This window comes from Brachionichthys hirsutus, chromosome 9 (assembly GCF_040956055.1).
Source record: "Brachionichthys hirsutus isolate HB-005 chromosome 9, CSIRO-AGI_Bhir_v1, whole genome shotgun sequence".
NCBI classification, from domain to species: domain Eukaryota; kingdom Metazoa; phylum Chordata; class Actinopteri; order Lophiiformes; family Brachionichthyidae; genus Brachionichthys; species Brachionichthys hirsutus.
The window spans coordinates 6,163,781-6,185,799 of record NC_090905.1 but is presented as its reverse complement, the minus strand read 5'-3'; the positions used below and the strand labels follow the sequence as shown (position 1 = coordinate 6,185,799).

Here is a 22,019-nt window from a genome sequence, read left to right as displayed (position 1 = left end):
ATGTCCACTTCTTACAACTGCTCACTGGATCGAATGGGAGAGAAAAGTGGTTGGCTTTGTTCTCCTGGGGAAAAGTGCATCAACATTAATTATGGCATGAACGGTAGCCACATGGATCTTGATGATGCATGTCTGACAGAGGAAGAATATCTGGAGAAATATCTGGGGCCTCGTCGATCGTCTGTATTCCTTCAGGTGTGCCTCATTTACCTGGTCATCTTCATGGTAGGCATAGTGGGAAATGCACTGACGTGCACTGTGATTGCACTCAACAAAGTAATGTGGACCCCAACAAACTACTATTTGTTCAGCCTGGCAGTGTCAGATCTGCTTGTGCTGCTGTTGGGTATGCCATTAGAGCTGTATGAACTGTGGCAGAACTACCCCTTCCTCTTGGGAGAGGAGGGCTGTTACTTTAAGACGTTCCTATTTGAGACCGTTTGCATGGCCTCAATCCTCAATGTGACAGCGCTGAGTGTGGAGCGTTACATTGCTGTGGTGCATCCACTACGTGTAAAATATGTTGTTACGCGCACCCATGCAAAAAGAGTCATCCTTACGGTGTGGGGTGTGTCAGTGTTGTGTGCATTGCCCAACACAAGTCTGCATGGGATCAACATCGTTCACAGTTACCGCGACGACCCCACTGGGAACATAAGCATGGACATCCCTGACTCGGCAGTCTGTACATTGGTGAAGCCACAGTGGATTTACAACCTGACCATTCAGGTGACCACTGTCCTCTTTTTTATCCTGCCCATGCTCATCATCAGTGCTCTCTACATGCTCATTGGGCTGCAGCTGAAGCGTGAGAAGATGCATCAGACACTGGAGGCAAAGTCAGGCTTTGAACATGACTTCTGTGACATTCGAACGCAGCAGCAGAAGGCACGTCGGAAGCAGGTCACTAAAATGTTGTGTGAGTATAAAGTCTCTCCGATCTTCTTTCTTTACGAGACACTTGTTTCCACCTTTTGTGGGTCAAGAGCAGAGGTGGAGATGTGTTCTGATTAAATTCTAATTGTAATTAAATATTTGAAAATGAAAATATCTACACTGAAAGATTTCAGAGAACAGGTCCCTTGGTGCTGAAGACATATTTGGCAGTGAACAAGTTCCACTGAAAGATAATAGCACTGGAAAATACTGGATTAGATTGCAATGCTTAGAAAAAGTATTTTTATAAATGACTAAATCACTTATATTTTACGTGGAAAAAGCATAACTCTTGCAAGAAGTACCAGAGGGAGGCCAATAATAAGAAATGTTCAGGAGGCAAGATTCAAATAAATGTATTTACCGGTATGTCAAATAACATTTAGACATTTAGTCATTCTAATAGTTGAATCAGAATGGCTTTTTTCCTGCACAAATAATCTTAGCATTGAATTTTCACACAGACTGTGATTCTCCATTTTTATAACTTGAACAAACCATCACATGGATGAGAGACACACAAACAAGCTGCTGATAAAGGCTGATAAAATGGCATCATATGCCTCCTTTGAAGCCAAAGAGAACTTATGAGGAACACCAATCAATGTTTTTGATCTGTTATTTATATCCCCTCTCCCACCTTTTAATATAATTTTTTTTACAGTTGTTTTAGTGGTGGTTTTTGCCATCTGCTGGGCCCCGTTTCACACAGACCGCCTCATGTGGAGTTTCATCAATGACTGGACTGACAGCCACTTCGAAATCTTCCAATATGTTCACCTCATCTCTGGAGTGTTTTTCTATCTAAGCTCAGCAGTCAACCCGATTCTGTACAACCTCATGTCCACACGCTTCAGAGAAATGTTCAAAGAAGTCATGTGTCATCGCCAACATCACATCACTCCCAGGAGGCACTCCCTCAGCGTCACCCGGGTAACACTCCGCATCACCCTGAGCGATGGCAACGGCACTGCCGTTATTGAAGCAGAGGCAGAAGATGGAGAAATGAGGATGAAAGATGAAACAAGCTTTACATAAGAAAGAAAACCAGCTGTACTCAAGCTGTACAAAAGTAATTTCATGAAAAATTTGTTTTGTACATTCATTTGTTTGTTTGTTTTTGCATATGTTTCAAAAATGAGAATGGAGCTTATACACCCTGGCTGTTGTTTTAGAGGAGGTGATGAAAAATATAATGAAAGTTGGTCTAAACCAGAATATGCTAGAAAGCGTTTAAGTGCTTGGTCATCTATAACAAAATGACTTATTCTTTTCACTGGTATTGTTCTGTAACATTGGATTGTACTGTGTTAGAAACCTTTATTAGATCTCAATACTAGAAACGTCACTTCATCCGTGTGTCATCTTTGTCTCCAGGTAATTTCTGCTGCATGCCTTAATTGCCTTTTATTGATCAGTATACTTTGCGTTGTGATTATATCTATCACTATGGAAACAACGTGACTTTCTTTATATATATATATATTTCTCACTTATATGATAGACTTCTGTTTCATGGAGAATATGAGTATCTCTGTAATTGCAAATATGGCTGCTATATATGCAAAAGAAAATGAGAAATACTATTTACTAAGACATCTGTTCTGCTATATGATGATTTAATATTTAGCTCTACAAGCAGGACATTGGGGAGGGTTAATTCTAAACGAAAGTCAACAGGCCACAGAATAACCTTTATGTTCATCGTCATGGTGATATGAATGTCAACAACGTGGTACAGAGCAGTGAGACTGAGCAGGAAAACAGACTCAAGCGCCTTTCATAAATGTGGGTCAGTAAGATGGGGTGGGGACATAAAACCTTGGTGCACTGTGGACAAAGACGTGGAGCCCGGATTTATTTTTCTTTAAAATTCCACAGCTGGAGATTTGTTACATTGAGTAACTTCCAGATCTTATCAACTAACACTAAAATATAAATGCTCTTTATATTCTAGTCCCTCCAATATAAATATTAAAATACCACCATACTATCAGTTTCAACAGAAAATCATCTTCACCATACGGAGCAGCACTCCTAATCTCTTTGTATATCCACTATGCAATGACAATAAAGGCTTTCTATTTCTATTCTATTCTACTAATGTCACTCCGGTTGTCTCCACCTGAATCAGTATCAGCAAATTTCCAGTCCAAATAAACATTACAAGAATGTCTGCACAGTCAAACCTTATCACCATGAGGGACAAAAGCCCAGGCTTTAAATAATCGCTCCCTACTGTGTCCATTTATTAACTGTGGTGTCCATGTTAAATATTCCTGTTGTTAAATATTCCAATATATATATATATATATATATATTGTTAAATGTTATTTTACTTATATTGTATTTATTCCGTATTAAATTGTTTTGTTGTGTCATGTTGCCTGGAGTTGCCATACTGTCTCGTTGTTCCTAGAACAATGACAATAAAGGTATTTTGACTTTTGACTGCTGCAATAGTACTTTAGAATGTACTTAATCTTCCCCTGTCGTTATCTCCCCATGTGTGTGTTCTAGTTTAGTTACAGCTGCCCTGATCTGGACCTCATCCGGTTTCTATTCTCTGTTTTACCCGTCTGGCCTTTACCCTTGCCTCGTCTACAAATAGCATTGCTCTTCTAATTAGCTTTTTCCCCCCTCACCACCAATAAGGTCTTATGTATTATCTAAACAGCATCTTTTGTCCTGTGTTATTATCATGCATGCAGTGCTGATTGGCTTCTGCTGATGGATTGCTGAGTATGTGCACCAGCTATCACATGCACGCTGCTGTGGGTAGACATGCAGGCTGTGCTATCTGGACCCCGACCACAAGGTGCACACCTCCAAGCTTTTATTTTGGGTAAAACTGTGTTGCCTTGACATTTGCACTGACGGAGGTTTAAAAACAACACCATTGCCATGTCAAGAGCTTGATAAAACTAGAAATGCATCAGGTTCAAGCCATAATACAAGACCCAAAAGCAGACAATGATGGGCAGAAAAAAGTTTAAATAAAAATTCAGAATAAAAACCCCCCAAGAATAATGAAGTCCAAAACTAGCTTGTTTTTTTCCATCCAGACATTGCATATGTAAAAGGGTATTGGTCCTTCCTCATCTCCTCAAAAACGAAGTCCCTGTATGTGCAGATCACATAAACAGTTTGTACAGCTCCCCTTTTGGACTCTGGGCAGATGTAATGAAGACAAAACAAAAGGTGCAGTTCATTTGAAGAATCTAATATACCCTCATTTTCCATGAAGATAAAAAGTTTCCTGAAGAGTAATGATACTGCCAACATCCTGTGATTGTGGACACCGTGTCCAGGAATGACTTGACATCTGCATCACGCTCTTCTCTTCTTTAGGATACTCCGAAAGGAAGGCAAAAGCATAACCCTAACCCTAACCCTAACCCCACTACTGTGGCCTAGAATGAAGTAGTTACACATAATTATGCTTTAATATATACATGAATAAACTAGAAGTTAAAAAATAAGAGTCATGATAGGACCAACTGCACGTGGTGCAGCTCTGCCACTAGGTGGCAGTGGTGGTTTTAGTGTCTCTGTATTAATAGCAAGCAAATGTACAGGATGACAGTCTTAAGCTCGACACCTGCCCTGTCAGAGATGCCCCCATTAGATTTAACATTAGACCGGGTCCACCATTGGCTCCATCAATCACATCCTGCCCCATCCAACCAGGCCACTTTATGCAGCAAAGATCAAAGGTTCCCAAAGATGGGACACAGTAAACTGCACTCGAATGAAGATCATACATTAGTGGCTGCTCCAGCCTTCTAGACCATGCTGTATTCATTTGTATGGCTCTGCAGTGATGATCCAAACCATATGAGGAGCTGAGCAGATCCGCAGAGACCCAGTGAAGAGGAAGGCCACCCACAGCCATTGAACTCTTTCCTCTCCTTCTAGGTCAGGCAACATTCCTCTGCTGCCCCGGGGATATGAAGAAGGGAACATCCTTCACAAAGACGTGGATGCTTTTGCGCGTGCTACCTTCATCCCCCCCCCCGCCCGCCTGAACGATCTAAAGGGGATGAAGAAAATCACTTGCAGGCCGATGGTGGATTCAACGGATCTTGGCATCAACCACATCTTTTGGTGTCAGAGGTGAACGAGTGCAAAAGAAAGAGACGGGTGCAGATGTTCCGATCAAACACAATGATAAAGCAGGTTAGATATACCGTATGTATCCAAAGAATGTTAGCGGCTTCATTCTGACTTGTTATGGCTGTGCTTCATCATGAGCTGAAAATAAAAGGGGCCAGATATGAATCGTCTTGTTATGAGCTCAAACATGACCGTATTTATTTAATTTGATGTTTTGCTCAAGGGCAGACCAGCTCCACTCATCCCTCCGGATTATTCTAAACACAGCTGTTAAATGAAACGCCAGCATCCATCGATGAAGCCAGACAGTCAACAAAATGTGGTACAGTATAGACTGTAGTCCTTTATTTATGCAACAAAGAAGAACAAATTATGGATCGCGCTTGTATGAAAAGGATTATTGTTTGACCCCAGTGAAGAGAAAAGAAACAAGTATGTCATTTATACAGAAGAGCCAGACGGAAAACTATCATAAAAATGGTCAGTGATTTGTGAGGATAATTAAGTCTGTGCCGGGTGGGAGATGAGATAATACAAGACAAAATGTCCTGCGCCCACCAGACCGTAAAAGTCAGCAACTTAAACTGCTTCTTGTTACAGTAAGTTGTTTTCAGAGGCTATTATGAAATTAAGTATTTGCACAAATTGCTCTGCAGCCTGTCAGAAAAAAAAGTAATCTTAAGGTGAATAATGGAAAGACTAATAAAACCCATGCACTCTAAGTTATTCTCGGGGATTAGTTAGACTTCAATTATTCTGTGAAGCTGTTTTGTGAGGTCATATAAGTGTCCAGCTTCTGGCAGTGGAGGTGCGTGGATCATTTCCTGACTCTGGAAACTGAGTCAGAGTCAAACTGGGTCCTGCCCTGGCTTATTACTGGCTGAGAGGATCGCCCATCCCAGCAGCATAATTCCATCTGGGCTAAATATTTATACAGAGGGGGAACAACACCACTTATCCACAACACATTCATTCACATACGGGAGAGCTAATAACTAAGTGGTGTTCGAGCTTTTCTCTGGAACATCACCTCTTCTTGTTGAAAGAAAGGCAGTTTTCTACACACTGAAGAACACAATGCCTGTGCCTGTCTATATTTTTGGAGCGATTCTCACTTTGATTGGGGGGGATCCTGTCAGTGGTGAGTAGACTTTTTGGATTTTGAAAATTAGACCATTGTCCTAAAATGTTTTGAAATTATGAATGAAATATGTTGCAGTTAAAGAATTTTTAATTTGGACTTCACATGCTCAAATGTTTTCAGCTGTGGATACATAGATAGATAGACAGACTATATATAATATAACTATCTCTATCTATAATGTAGATATATGTGAAAGTCCTCTTATATTAATATATTATTTTAGCTGTGTTTAAAAACATGAGCTAGTTTAGGGAAATGTAATACCGTGATTATATAAGTGGTGCAGTGGGCTGCGCTGTTGCCTCACAGCAAGACGGTTCCTGGTTCGATTCCTTTCTGTGCGGCGTTTGCTTATTCTCCCCAGTGTCTGTGTGGGTTCTCTCCGGGTTCTCCAGCTTCCTCCCGCCTTAAAAAGAAAACATACTATTTAGGTGAATTGGACACGCTTAATTGTCCGTAGGTGTGAATGTTTGTTTGTCTATGTGTGGCCCTGCGATGAGTTGGCGACTCGTCCAGAGTGTACTCCGCGATGTACAATTGCAATCGTCTCGTCTACATGAAGAGGACTGGACGTATTATATGATTTGTTTGTGATTGTGTCCAGCTGGAATGTGCTGGCTGCAGCAGAGTCAAGACCAAAGGTGCGACATGGTGCTGATGAGAGGGGTGACCAGAGAGGAGTGTTGTGCTGGGGGTCGCCTGGACACCGCATGGTCCAACACCAGCCTGCCCATGAACGAGGTCAGCCTTCTGGGCTTTTTAGGAATTGTCTCCTGCAAGCCATGCAAAGGTAAACAAACTACCATTTCGTTGAGTCTCGCAAGCAGAAGCAAGCAATTACTCTTGAGTTTGATTTATCACAGTAAGGAAGATTTGTCAATGTACGCAACTCAAACATTAAATGCTGTTCTGACCTGCTTCGTATTAATGTTGCAAATAACTTATGTCAATTTATTTCACTGTATATTGGTTATTAAGTGGTAGTTGCAAGGTAAGTATTGATGATCACTGCTCAGATATTATTTGTCAGAGAGGATGAATGTCATTATCATGAATAAATAGAGAATACATTTTCAAACTTAAAACAATAAATTAATACGAAGAGTTCCCGCCGCAGCTCTGTAAAAAAAAAAAAATGCAGACGTGGATGGAGGCGAGGCGCTCCACAAAACTCCACCAAGTGTGAATGATCCCTGTAAAGCTAGTTCAGGTTCACTTGAAGATAAGTTAAAGTTTTTATAAGCAGCACCTAAGCTGCATAGTCAGAAGCCAAAACCTAATGTTCTATTAAAGTGTATCTGCTACTTTGTTCAGCCACAGAGACACTGGATCTTATTTAGGTAAACCTGAGAGTGCTCCGGGACCACAGGCACACAGAAAATGTATTAAATGGTAGAACATAGACTCTGTCTTGCAAATGTGTTCCTTTTGAAAGCAAGTTAAAAAATAATCTCTGTTTATTTTCATGAGCAAAATATTGAAGATTTTGAAGTTCTGGTGTAGAGACAGGAAATCAGGAATAAGTTGCTCATTGTTTATAGAAAGCTTTGGACTCAGAGTTGATCAGGAATCATCTCTCAGTTGTGGGAAGAGACCTGTTTGCATTGTCTAATGTTCCCTCTGCCCCTTGTAGGATTCCTGCTCCTCCAGTTCATTGATATCAGGGAATGTCAGAGGCAAGGTTTCCACCTTCCTGAGCCCGTGTACGCTTTTCTGACAGTTATTTGAGCTTCGGATTCCCTCTGTTCCTCGGCAGGCGCTTTGCTTAGTCTGTGTGCAGCCGTACACATAGATCTGTTATGAAAACACACCAGCCTCACATTCCAGCAGACGAGACACCCCTCTGTGTAATGGTCAATAAAGAGATGTGATTATTGTAAATATTGCGCAAGAGAAAAATGATGTTATGGTCTGGGGAAACCTCAGATCGCATGCTTGTTTTGAATGGAAATGCCTGCGGACAACCTGCCGTCTACAGACTTGTTAATACAGTAACATTACGCTGAAGCTGCACAGTGCCGCTGCTAATATGAAACCGCTTGCTGTGTTGTTGCAGAGACTTGTGAGGGAGTCAAATGCAGTCCTGGAAAGGTTTGCAAAATGAAGATGGAAAGGCCACAATGCGTGTGCTCTCCCGACTGTTCCCACATTTCCCGGAAACACGCTGTGTGCGGCAGCAACGGAAAGTCGTACAAGGATGAATGCACTCTGCTGATGGCCCGCTGCATGGGGCACCCCGACCTGGAGGTCATGTACCAGGGAGAGTGTAAAAGTACATACGATTGATTTCATTTACACACAAAGCATCACACTTTAAATACTTGTTCTGCAAATGAACATGGCTCAGTGATAAACCTTCTTTTTTCATGCCTTACAGAGTCGTGCTCCAATGTGGTGTGTCCAGGTACACACACCTGTGTGATTGACCAGACAAACAGCGCTCACTGCGTCATGTGTCGCACAACTCCTTGCCCGATGCCCATGATGTCTGAACAGGCAATCTGTGGCAATGACAACATCACTTACCCCAGCGCCTGCCACCTTCGCCGGGCCACCTGCTTCCTTGGTCGCTCCATAGGAGTCCGCCATTATGGTCACTGCAACAGTAAGGGTGAAAATGCACATTGTGCTTTTTATTTGTCTGACTTATCTTTAATTATATTAGTGACAATGAGGATCTTACACATTTCTGTGCATGTAAGTTCTGACCATACCTTTTATCCAGATCCACCTCGGAAATCTCACAATTTTGAAGGCAGTGAGGAAAATGCCGTCTAAAAGGACGACTCCTGAAGAAGACCAGTTGTTAAGAGTCTGTCAACACACCACTACCTTCTGATGGCGGCCTCTTTTTTGTCAGGCACTCCTATTATTTGTACACGTGTTTGATGTGGATGGAAAAGCTAAGTTAGGAGACACGCTTTGATGCAACTGTCTCAAAAACCTGTGAACAGTTAATCTGTGTTAATCTTGTGATAGTTTGCAAATATCTTATGAGCGCTTTGGAAGATGTGTGCATATTGTAAATATAATGCCACAACTATTTATCACACTCTATTTATGTTTTTACACTAGCAACAAATACATATATCCTTGGGACATCTGATGCAAAATATGTATTTATTTAGTTTTGTTTATTGTTTGTCTACAACAACAACAGTTGCTGGTTTTGGCATTTTGCAGATTCCCCACGAACAAACGCGCAACCTTGTGGAAAGTAAGGCCGATTTCTTTTGGGAACTTAACTCCTCTTCATAGACTGCCAATGTAGTTTGATTTCACTCTTAATATAACCGTGAAACCAGGACAGCTGCAGTTATACTGTATATATTTTAGATTGTGTCTGTGTCTGGTGAGGGAGGGCTTTACCCTAACCAAACTCGAATTGTCCCCCATACGCATTTATTCTACATCTTAATCCAAACTCTCGGCAACCAGCTGATCACGAAGATGACTTCTAGTTGTATAAAGAGTCCTTGCATTCTGCCGGCTTTACCCCAAACCCTCTAAAAAGCCTCCTCTATGCTTGCCATTTGTTGTATTTGTGTGTGTTTTGGAGGTCATTCTACTTTATTCTGTTTCTTTTTATAAACATTTTACTGCACAGAAAAATAAATGTAATTATTATTCCCCAGTTAAAAATGAATATTAGATTCCTCTGAGAATGGCCAAAAATGTAGGCCACCTGAGCTTATTCGATTAACTGCCGTGTATTTTGAAGTACTTCAATGACTCTCCTGTACATAACAGTCCTACTGATCCAGATCCACCTACTGAGGTGGATCTGGATACCTACTGTGAAATGTTAAGGATGAATGCATCAACATATTTTTGTATTTTTGTACTGCCATATCAAACCAACATAAAATGTATTAATATTTGTAATAATGTGTCATCTCTCTTTTTCTTGGGATATGCTTTGCAGCCTACTTTTCAGTTGATGTCAACATATTATCTGGAATCTGTTACAACAGAATTAACAATTCACAACATACTCTACAGCTGTCAAATTATGTCTTACATATATTTTACAATATTTAGATTTTCACTAATTGTGTAATTCTTCATAGTCAGTTTCAGACAAATCAGATCATGCTGGCAATCTGGCAGCTTTCCTCTCGGGCTTGTGTTTAGTCTCGGGCTAGTGGGTCAGACTGCAGCAGCCAGCCAGACTCTCATGCTTTTGCGTGCAACAGTTAGACTTCCTTTCCTGCATGTGCGTGCAGGGGCTTATTTGCTTTTCTGACAGGCCTTATGAGAGTCAGGTCCATGCTGGGTGGCTTTTCTCCTCCGGAATATGCCCCTGCTAGATATAATGGGAAGCTTCAGGGGTATAAATTTGAAGCTGAATTTGTTTTAAAGTGTAACAGCCTTGATACTGGCTCACTTTCCTGCATGATGTCCTTAGTTTTTTTTTGGTCTTTTTCTTTCCGTCCTTTGAATTCTACGTGCCGCCATCCTGCAGCATCTGGTTCAGCTTTAGGGAGATGTTTATATTCCTGTCCAAGTACCCTTTTATTACGCTGGGAACTGGATGTTTGTTAGTTTGAACTGGGGGAAATAAGAATGCCATGAGTAGCTGAGTCCACACATAAAACACCCCTTTTTTCAGGAGAATATATTAAATTGTGTAAGGAAAGTATTAACTTAAATATAAAAGCAGCTCAGTCACACAAGATTGTTGATCATATTCTGGCTTATAGACATGAGCTCACTGTGGCACTGGAATTCCTTCTGGGTAAAGATTTTTGTTTTATCAAATTCCCTTGAAACATTTTGTGAAAAATACACAGAAATGTACTCTGCTTCTCTTTCTAAACCAAAACATCTTAATGTAAATTAATATAAATTGCAGAAGATAATTATTACCATACCTTTGTGGGTGAAAACCATCTGTAAAATCTTCTGAAACCCTCACAATAAACTAACCAAGCCAGTGTTTCCTGACATAAAAAAGTGGCAACCCCACAGGAATTTGCAGTGAGCATCTCCTGAAATTAAATGTTTGCCACACATTGTGGTGCATTTCTTTACTTGGCTGTGGTCTTTCAGTAAAATGCACTGCTGACAGATAAATTGAGCCAACACTTTTGATACATGTTCTATAATAAATAAATAAAGCTCTATTAAAAGTTCAATCAGAAGGACGACACTCTGTTGCACGTAGTTTATTTCTCATACAATCCTGTCTTCCACATCTCTTACTTAATTTCCTCCGGTCGTTGTTTGGAGTTTACAATTTCGTCAGTCTCATCAGTCGCAGCAGCATCATCGGCCACCACCACCTCCAGTATCTGGACTCGGTAGGGGTATTTATCTTGCTGCTGTCCGGAGTAGATGTCCTTCAATCAGGATTTCTCTAAAGAGTCAAAGCACCACGGGCATCGTGGCAAACTAATTGTCATACCCAAGTTACATAGGAAGTTAATGACATAACCAGAGAGTAAAGCTGAGAGTCATCTCAGAGCCTAAGCGGGAGACTGCAGTTTTTCCCTGCCAACTTCTATCCTTATTTCATTCTTTATTCTGCATTTTATCATTTCTGGTAAATCCTGTAACTGGCCAGCATCACTTCCGCAGTGTGTGTGTGTGTGTGTGTGTGTGTGTGTGTGTGGGTGGGTGGTTTGGTGGGTTGGTGGGATTGTGGGTGCTTCTCATCTGCTGGAGCTCACCTCAAGTGAGTATGGGATCAGTCATGCATATGACATCACAACCTCTGGCTGACTTGTTTATATCCCTACGCCCACACCGACATTTCAGGGATGCATAATCATCCTGCTCTAATATGTCAAACGTCTTTCTCAACAACAGGCGCTGCAAAGTTTTTTGGAGACCACCCACTCTTTGGATTGCGCCTCTGGGTTGTAAACAGCTTGTTCTCACAGCTGAAACTAATAGATTTTTCACGCCATCACAATATATCTGTCTCAGACATTATAACGCAGACTGCCATTGTTACGTGACACTCTCATAATGTTCTATCATCAAACATTGGACTGACGATCGTGCAGACAGAACAGCCCATACTCCAGTCTTCTAGTTTACACTGCATCAGGTAACGTTCCGTAGATGGCTCAGAGGCACTTTATATTATCTTTGATATTAACTTATCGTTACCTTGTGGAATCATATTACACAACATCAGAATCAGAATCATACATACATTTAATACATAAATCCTCAATTCCTCCTTTCGGAGCCACAGGCAGGATGGAAATATTTTCCAGGTGACTGATGTGTTTGCTCAGAGCAACTTTGCAGCCAAGACTGCTACCACTGATGAAATGAAAATCCGGCTAGTGTTTACTGTAACTGAGCAGTGTCATTTAGTCAGGATAACATCACTAACAACAATTCAGGAGAGATAGGAAGTTGTGCAAATGCTAATTGTCCTCAATTATCCTTGGTGGAAGCATCCTTTCTTGCTCTGTGTGTGGTCTGGTCCATATATACTAAATCTAACAGGAGAGCAAAGTGCCTGCAATAATATGCTGTATAGATTTGACTAATAATAATAATAATAATTAATGTGAATTAAAAAAAAAATGTTTGATGTAAATCCAGTTTGATATGACATGCTATAAAATGTATGATCTGCGACTTCTCAAATGTTTTAAGGTATTTGAGAACATGTGTGCCAGAGACAAGTAGGCCACAAAATGAGATTTTTGCCTCTGCGATAATTATGCTAGAATGAGTTCCCGATCTTGCCTCAAATCAAACCCAGTTGTGCAATTTGAGGCTTGGAAAAATTACCAGACCATAACCATAATTTCACATCAACTTTGCAGGTGGCTCTTGCATAGAGGCAAGACATAAACACAATGTTTAGATTCCTTGGCCCAAACACGGGATTTTTTTTTTATTATTATAAGTAAATATTAGTTGCTTAAGCTGTCAGACATTTAAATACTTAACCTGCAGTATTCCTCGATACAGCTGGGAAGCTCTTGCTGCAGACCGCTGTGCCTGGTGCCTGGCTGCTTACAGGGGATTTGATAAAACACATCTCCAAGAACTGGACCAGAAATGACAGTCCTAAAAGGCAAGAAAGGCAGATGTAACTTATCGTGTTGCTCATAGTGTGGCCGTATATGTGCATTGGAATTTTGAGGTCGAGGCATTCCAGCATCCATGTGATTGGCATCGAGTCGTCGGCTTTCATGTAGTCAAACCAGGCTGTGCTCAGGTTGGCCTGTCTGTTCTTACAGTCTTGGGTGACTGCTCTATTGACCAGTAGGTGGTGTTTGGCTCCTCTGGTGTCACGACCAATTACTTTCTGAGGCCCGCTCATGTATTGAGTCACATGTTTACTCATTTTAGCCACAACGATGCCTGATAGGGCTTTCCATGTTGTGCAGAGACAGTTTATTTGCAGAGTAGCTGAATGGGATGGGGCACATCTGGGGGGTCCTTCATGATTAGGAATGTCCTGCCCTGAGTTAACCACTCCGTGGCGGGTGGGTCCCATCCCTCAGCAGCTGGTTCATCTGTGCTGCTAGGTGTTCATGGAGTGCAGCTAGTTTTTTTCAGCCAGGATGCATGGGTCATATCGGGGCCCGGTGTTATCCAGCTCTTCATCTTTGACACTCTTTCCCAGATTGTCTGCCAATGAGAGGGTTAATGGACCTTGTTCTGGGAGGTTTCTACGATCAGCTGTTAGGTCCATTAACCATTGGGCATCGTTGTTGTGTCTCTTGCTCCCATATGTCCTTCCAGTAATTTTCCATCTCAGCTCTTGGTGGGTCTGACTGGTTTTTATTTCCCTGCCACTGAGAATACACCTTGGCCGGTTCAGTGAAGAACAGCTGGTTTATTCTCCTGGCCTCGCTCTCCTTGGTGTAGCTCCTCAACCGGGTGGCCAGAGCTGTTAGTCTTTGTTTGTTAGCTTCAACTGCCTCTGATATGGAGAGTTTGTTGTATTTGCTGAGTGCTCCTTTGTTCACCATTTATATATTTATTTATTCACTATATATATAGCACCAAGTCTTCAAAGCGGTGAACCAATCTTTACAATATTGTCGGTCACAAATGACAGCAAGGATAAAAAAAAAAAAAAAAATAGCTCTACAAATCTCCTTGTGTGAAGGAAAAAAGATGCATTGATTGAATGAAAATTATTTAAACTAATGAGTCACTTCAGCAGATTAAAATCTTATGAAGCAATAAGTAAAACAAAAGCAGATAAAGCTAAGCCCTGCTGAAATGTCTGCGATACCACAAACACATCACCAAACCTGAAGCTGTAAATTGAATGCATATGTTCCTCTAGTAGCATTTACAATATGTTTTATTAGCTGCTTGGTGATGAAATCCTGAACAGTTGTACCACTGTAGTAACGAAAGATTCATGCAGTCACGCTGCGTGTGGGGTGTGGGTGTGGGTGTGTGTGCATGCGTGCATGCGTGCACACATGCGGATACACATGTCTTAGACAGAGCGTGTCCAGAAGGATTGAGAGTCTTCAATGGTTGGGACTGAAAACAAGTGACGCATGACTAAGAGGCCCATGATGTTCCAGCAAGCAGCTGTTATTGTGTCTTCATGTGTATGTGTGGGTGAAAGGATTCGGGGGCCCAGGGGGACTGCGTGGGGCAATCCCGGCTGGAGTGTCTGGAAACACTCTATAGAATGACAAAAGCAGCAGTGTCTCTTGCACCATATATGTCTGCTGCTTTGACTGCAATAGTTTATTGTCCCTAAAAGTGCAATATAAATGAAAGGCCAAAAAAGCAGGCACAGAAAAAAACTATTACTCTATTGTGTTAATTATCATGAGGGTGTGAATGCATGTGTAAATGTGCATGTTCATGTTCAAGACTTATTTGTTACACTCTCGTATTTTACAGCATGTGTTCAGTATTCAAATTTACATCACAACAAAAAATGTCTCACATATTAATATATATATTAATAGTTCACGATTGCATTCAAAAGTTTTTCAGTTCGCATATTAGATTTAGATTTCATTATATATATATATATCATTTCATTATAGTATAGTGAACCCCAGGATGTGCTGTCGAAACATTCGTGGTGTATCACAGGCTCTTGCCTGTAGTCAGCTGCTTGTGTTATATTACTGAAACAGACCAATGGGGTGTATTCAATGCATGAATGATTGTGGATACAATATCTAATACATAACTTTACTCATATAGTATATCTTTCAAATCTATACACCATAAAACACCATATGAGAAAGTCAAAACACATCCAGGGCTTTTGTCCTAAAGACATAACACTTGAACATAAAAATCAGGCCAGATTGCTTGAGAGATGTGATTGGCTGATGGGCAGTTGGATGGGAACTCCTACTTTATCTCAACATGTGGTACCAAGTGAACAAGAGGTACTCCAGGCTTGTGTGACATATTTATAGACATCAGTGTGCAGTACTACAAGTCACAGTACTGGATCCTGCGGAAAAAACTTTAAAAGTTATTTATTTACAACTTTCTAAAATAAATGCAGGTTTGAAAACAAAATAAAATCATTGAGGTCATTTCCCCCTCCTCTTCTTATGTAACCAAGTTATCTCTGATACCTGTTATCTCAGGTTTTCTAAGTAGTTTCTAACAAGAAATTATCTGTGTTCACATTGGGGTTTTTTTCTGAGTGAAAGACTACCGGTATTTAATGCCTCCCTCAAATCTGATGCTTAATTCAATGGTTCCAACAACTGTTCACTCGCACTGAAAAACAGACGCTGAAATATCCATAACATTCCAGCGCTTGGGTATCTTTTACCAATAGTCTAAAGAGGTGCTTGATGAGAATCAAGCAGACAAGTAGCATATCAATGTGAATCCAGTGCATTACAGTATTGAAAGTGAGTACCCTAAATTTAGAGTGAAAAGACACAAGGTCAATGAAGATGCAGTGTATTTTTACATGACACAATTTTGTTTGGCATATTATATTAAACATGTGTGTATGTATCAATGACATACAACATAAAAACCCTCCCTGAAGATCACAGATATTCGAAAGGATACATACAGAGTCTTTATCATAACCTCAGTCCCTGATGGATACACAATGCGATGCATTCGTACACAAAAGCACCACCATGTGGCAGTATTTTATAAGACACATTATTGTCAGTCTTTGTCAAATATAGATAAGTTCATAATAATATTTATAATAATTATAATATTCATATTCATATATCTGTAGTAAAATGTGTTGGTTTATGTTCTTTATGTTTTCACAACTATCTTTCTTTTTTCTTTTTTTTTTTACTATTTAAATGTTATTTTGTGACAACATATGTTAAGTCTACTAAACAATGTTCTTCCTAGATTCTATTTTCTTAGTAAACGTAAGTATTAACTCTATTTCTCTATCATGGGTTATTTTCGCATCGCATTTTCTAGTGGGTTAACTTTGACCTTCTAGGTGCTCCGTAGTTCTTTCCTCTTTCCACCTTTTTAGTGGCTAAAGATGGCGGAAGCACCTCCATGGCCCAGCCGGTTCTTCTGTCACAGATGCTCGCAAGAGATTAGTCCTCGGCTTCCTGTAAGTACTATAGACACAACTTGCATATAGATATATGTGAATAAATTCTAAACACTGTCATATTGTTTTTACTTAATTGGAAATCTTGTAGCGTTGAGGCTAACGGTATGTGTGCTAACATTATTAGCTACGTTGCTACGGGTATCTGTTTATGTTGCTAATGCTAACCAGTGTGAGTTACCTTTAGCTTGCCATCGTAGTAGTAGACCAGTCAATACAAGAACATGAATTGACTTTGTTCTTATACACATATTAATTCTACATTTACGACTACAACGATTAGCGGGATCATTTGTTGATTATTGTTGGCTTACGATGTATATTAGCCTCGACGTACGGCATATTGTGTAGCAATAACGTCAACTGTGACTCTGTGACCGGGTCTTGTGTCTCAGTAGCATTGTTGATTGATGGAACGACGTCAACACTTGTCCACCTCAAGACTTTATGTTCGAGAATGTTACACATTTCTGTGCATTTGCAGTTGAACCCGTGCCACTGCGACCTTGTTTCGCCATTCAGTAAGGTAGCGTGGAATGCTTTTTGCAGGCGAGAATGTTCGGTCATAGTAAATGTCTGCTCTGCTCTGCTCTGGAGAGCCCTCATGCTCAAAGAGCGATTATCTCCGGGATTTCATCTCATAAATGTGAAGAAACAAGGTGTAAATTGCAGAAATATTTTGAGCAATTATGAGCGGTAGTGTTTTTTCAGGCTGTCCTGCAAAACACTTCACTCTGACTAACTCCAGCCATTGTGCTTAACTGTCACAGGTAGTGATCTACAGTAGTATTGATCTACAGTGATCTATGTGTCAGTACTGTTGCCCTCATACAATTTTAAAAGAGTTACTCACTTGAGTATCTTTTTGTTTGCAGGAGTATACATGTCCAAGATGTGATTCTGGGTTTATTGAGGAACTGTTGGAGGAGCGAAGGTCAGTATAGGTTTATGTTAATTACACCTGTCCTCATCAAGGTGTCTTAGTCATTATTCCCTAACAGCTATGCTACTCACGGCATACAGTAGCTAATGTCAGATAAAAGCATTCTGCAAGATTCAGTACCTTTTACGCAAGCAACACAAGGTCTGACACGGTTCTTTCTCCAACAAATTCAGTAAAGATGCTTATATCTCTTCCATTCATGCTTTAGTAAATCGCTTGAATAGTTGTAGTCAAACTTATGTAGGCCAGCTTTAAACATAAACATTGTATTTGTCTTATTTGGTTTGTGCTGCTTGTCTAAACACATTTGGAGTAGCGTCTCAAAGTTGGAAAATGCATTCAATTCAATTCTAATCCACTTTACTGGTCACTACCATGTCGTGACTTCTCACTTATTATCATAAATGTTTGCCATCAACTGCTGCTTGTTCTTATGTGAAGTGATAAGGCACAGGAAAAACATGATATTATAACTGTTAGAAATCATGTAAACCATAAAGCAATGTACAAAAAATGTTTCATTACTAAGTCAAGATATAATTTTGTCAACCGTTTGTCTGTGTTTAGTTCTGACAATGGCTCCATGTCTACCATCCTCAGTGGTCCCCAGAACCAGCAACCATTTGAGGTTTTTAACCTTTTTAATAACCTTTTTAATAACATGTCAGAAATTCACTGAATTGTTTGCATTGACACTTTCTAACTGATCTAACTTGATTCATTTAATTATATGGGTATTAAAACATCTCTCAAAGATGAGTAACATTTTTTAGCATGATATTCAGTATATGTAAGTGATGAAACTTTTGAAAAAGAAGTGGGGAATTCTGGGTTTCAGCATGCGGTCTCTATTGGTTAGAAAATTGAAATTAAACCTGAACCAGAACCTGTGAGTTATTTTGGCCATTAATAGTTGTAGGCTCAGAGGTAATTAAACATGTCCTGCTTTCACCATCAAGACAACAACATCCAGGTTTTCTGTGTGCTTTTTTTCTCTCGACCAGAACACAGACCAGCAATTGTTCACCTTTCCTTCGGGCTATGGGCAGTTTGCACTGGGTGTCTTCGATGACCGCTTTGACTTTGGGTCTGGACTGGGAACAGAGGACAACAGGGATGCTGAAAACAGGCGTGAAAGGGAAAATGCATCACGACAACGATATAGTGCCAGGCAGCCAAGAAGTCGTCATGGTTCAAGGCGCCAGGCAGGAAGGCACGAGGGTGTTCCTACTTTAGAGGGGTAAGCAGCACAGTCTGTCATGTAGTGGACTCCAGTGAATATCTGAAGTATTTAACGCTTCGAAAGCTGTTTTTTCATCAATTCATCAGTATCATAGCCTTATGTTCTCTTTTTATAGAATTATTCAACAACTAGTTAATGGAATAATTGCACCCACTGCAATGCCCAATATTGGTGTTGGACCCTGGTAAGTCTAACGACATGATCGACGCTTAACCATAGCACAAATTCTCCACACGGTGTACCAGCGCTGTCCTAACTGTTCTATTGCATTATTTCTTCAAGGGGTGTTCTTCATTCAAATCCTATGGATTATGCCTGGGGTGCTAATGGACTAGATGCAATTATAACCCAGGTATTTTTAAGATTATATTATTTGTTTTTTAAAGAGACTAAAGTGCATTGTTTTGTTTACATTTTTTGGAATAAACATTTTAGATGTTTAAGAGAGTAAGTAGTACTCACACTAATATTTACACTGCATTTTTTGGTAATATATATTTTTTTTCTTTCACATTTAGTTATTAAACCAGTTTGAGAACTCAGGACCTCCACCTGCTGATAGGGATAAAATAAAATGTCTTCCAACAGTGCAAATTACAGAGGAGCATGTTGGTAAGTTGAACATCATGATTATCACCGGTGGAACAGACTGACTCCTTTTGTCTCTTTTTGTTTGTTTTATTATTGATTATTTAAGTAATTGTGTGTTCGAACAAATTTAAACATTTTCATAGCTACTTATATTACAGAGCCAGGCAAGAACGGTAATGCTAAATGTTGTTGTTTTTTTAATTCATGTGGAAAAGTACCATGGAAGAAACTATATATTTTAATGTGTTCTCTAAATATTTACATTGTTTCTATTTGTTTGATCCAAATTGCTATAAAATAGTATCTTAGTCAGCTATTTATTTGTGATAGTTTCTGTTTACTAAATTAGAGTAAATCAATTATAACTGGGCCAAGTTTCACAATTGTCCCACTCATTAAAAATACACCCCTTAAACTAGGACTGAGGGCTAACTTTATTAATGTAGATGTAGGTAGAGTGAAGTTTTGCTAAGACTAAGAAGCCCTGTTTGGACTCATTTTGTGATCCGTTGTACATAGTAGATCAAGTAATGTCAGAGATTATTTCAGCCAAACCTGCTGATGGATCTTATTTAATAACTTTACATTTTTAATGTGTATTTTTGTCCTTAAGCTTCAGGATTGGAATGTCCAGTTTGTAAAGAAGATTACAGTGTTGGGGAAAATGTGAGGCAGCTCCCATGCAATCACATGTTCCACAATGATTGCATAGTCCCTTGGCTAGAACAGGTATTACACAACAGCTGCATGAGACTCATTCCACTCAAATATTCACCACTTCACCTCTGTGTGAAACGGTGAAGTAATCATAACAGCTTCTTAATGATGACATTCTTTTTTTTTTTACCAGCACGATACTTGTCCAGTGTGCAGGAAAAGCTTGAGTGGACAAAACACAGCAACAAATCCTCCAGAACTATCAGGGATGAATTTTACCTCCTCCTCTTCCTCTTCATCCTCCTCCTCATCATCATCTTCTACCCCTCAGTCCTCAAGTTCAACCAGCAATGAGAACCCTACTGACAACTCTTAGAGAATCTTTTAATAAAGCTCCTGAGCTAACGTACTTTAGAGCGGTGACTTCAAGTCTCTCCCTGCTGTAGGGTAGACAACGGAGTCCTTCTTGCCAGGAGCCCTCAAGCCCGATTCCAGGGGTAAGTGATACATGAGGTTCATGTATTTCTGCCTGCCGTGTTGCTCCCACCTTCATCAAGAGTTTGAACAAAAGAGGGCGTGGAGGAGATCTGGAATGCAGCTTCTAACAGGGAGGATGTGGAGAACCAAGGAAACTTCAGAAGGCTTGATTTATTTCAATAATCTTACACAGGAAGAGGAATCACAGGTACAAGTCTTGGAATATCAAGGCAGTTTCTGTCTTTTTTTTCTTTTTTTTATCTTAAGACTGATTTCAAGTGTTCCTCTTTTTTCAATTAAACAAAAATAAATATACAGTTATCGTTTGGTATTGCTTTTGACATTTTATTTAGCTTTCAAAACAAAGTTCCAGTAGTTTATAATTTACTGTCAAGATCATTTATAGTTTTAGGATTACCTGAGAACATACCGGTACCATTGTTTGCACTTGGGAAAAAAAAAAAGATTGAGTAATTAGTTGCTGTTTGGAGTTACTAAATTAAAAATGCTTTTTTAATTGTAATTTTATCTTCAAGACTACAGTGTGGAACAATTTTTTTCACTTCAGTATGTCTGCATTTTAACTTAAGGGTAAATAATATTTTGTAATGTGAGATGAAATTCTATTAATTTTCAGTATGAGTGTCCGAACAATATGAACTGAAATAAAAATAAAAGATAATTGGGTGCATTCACCCAAACTCCATGTAAATCATTCTCATTGTGCGTATATCTAATATCTGTCTTCTCATGAGCAACAGGATAAAATGGGCAAATTAATCTTATTTCCAGTGACTGAACGAATGTGTTGTGTGTAAACAACCATGTTGGAAAAATCTGTTTCCTTCTGCATTAGCTGGGAGTGCAGTAAAACCAGCAGGAATTGTTTCCAAAATTCTTTATTATATTAAAGCTCCCACTGAACAAAATGTTCTAAAATTGAAGGAATAGAATAGTAAACATGCGGCCTGTGAGCTGTGCACCGCTGGACCTCGTTTCCCTGTAGAAGTTGTATGTCCCGTCAATGATGTGTACTCAACAAGGGAACAAAAACATTGAGTTCTGCTGGAAGTGATTTAAATCCATAATGTGAGATTGTTTTTGTTTTGTTTTACTCTGAAAGTAAGGCCTGATGTGCAGATATGAGACAGTGTTCATACTAAGTCAATGGGTTGCTTGCCTATTAAATATCTGTCAATACCGGTAGGTCAATAAATTCTGCTTCCTTTTATTGTTTAGCCACAATGGTGTATTTCCTTTACATTGTCCCTCTTCCTTTCGGTGGTTTTGGTTCAAAGGCCTTTCATCTAAGGGGATTGTTCTGGATAAAACATTGGGCAACCGAGAAGAGAAAACCATGCTTTACTGTACATGGCTTTGGGTTTGCCTT

General features: G+C 39.8%; 3 protein-coding genes across 3 annotated transcripts; all 3 read left to right on the top strand.

Moving 5' to 3' along the window:
- nmur1a (neuromedin U receptor 1a) lies at window positions 1–1,974 on the top strand. The gene is made up of 2 exons (XM_068743527.1): window positions 1–919; window positions 1,601–1,974. Exons 1-2 carry the CDS (start codon window positions 1–3, stop codon window positions 1,972–1,974), a joined length of 1,293 nt encoding a protein of 430 aa, XP_068599628.1.
- A 4,123-nt stretch (window positions 1,975–6,097) lies between these two features.
- Window positions 6,098–10,084, top strand: fstl3 (follistatin-like 3 (secreted glycoprotein)). The gene is made up of 5 exons (XM_068743158.1): window positions 6,098–6,193; window positions 6,801–6,986; window positions 8,253–8,468; window positions 8,574–8,801; window positions 8,922–10,084. The coding sequence occupies exons 1-5, from the start codon at window positions 6,130–6,132 to the stop codon at window positions 8,972–8,974; spliced, it is 747 nt and encodes a 248-aa protein (XP_068599259.1). The 5' UTR covers window positions 6,098–6,129; the 3' UTR covers window positions 8,975–10,084.
- A 6,559-nt stretch (window positions 10,085–16,643) lies between these two features.
- On the top strand, window positions 16,644–21,939 carry rnf126 (ring finger protein 126). Its single transcript, XM_068743393.1, has 9 exons — window positions 16,644–16,718; window positions 17,594–17,652; window positions 18,229–18,289; window positions 18,666–18,901; window positions 19,020–19,088; window positions 19,187–19,256; window positions 19,423–19,516; window positions 20,109–20,224; window positions 20,346–21,939. The coding sequence occupies exons 1-9, from the start codon at window positions 16,644–16,646 to the stop codon at window positions 20,526–20,528; spliced, it is 963 nt and encodes a 320-aa protein (XP_068599494.1). The 3' UTR covers window positions 20,529–21,939.
- Window positions 21,940–22,019: the final 80 nt, after the last annotated feature.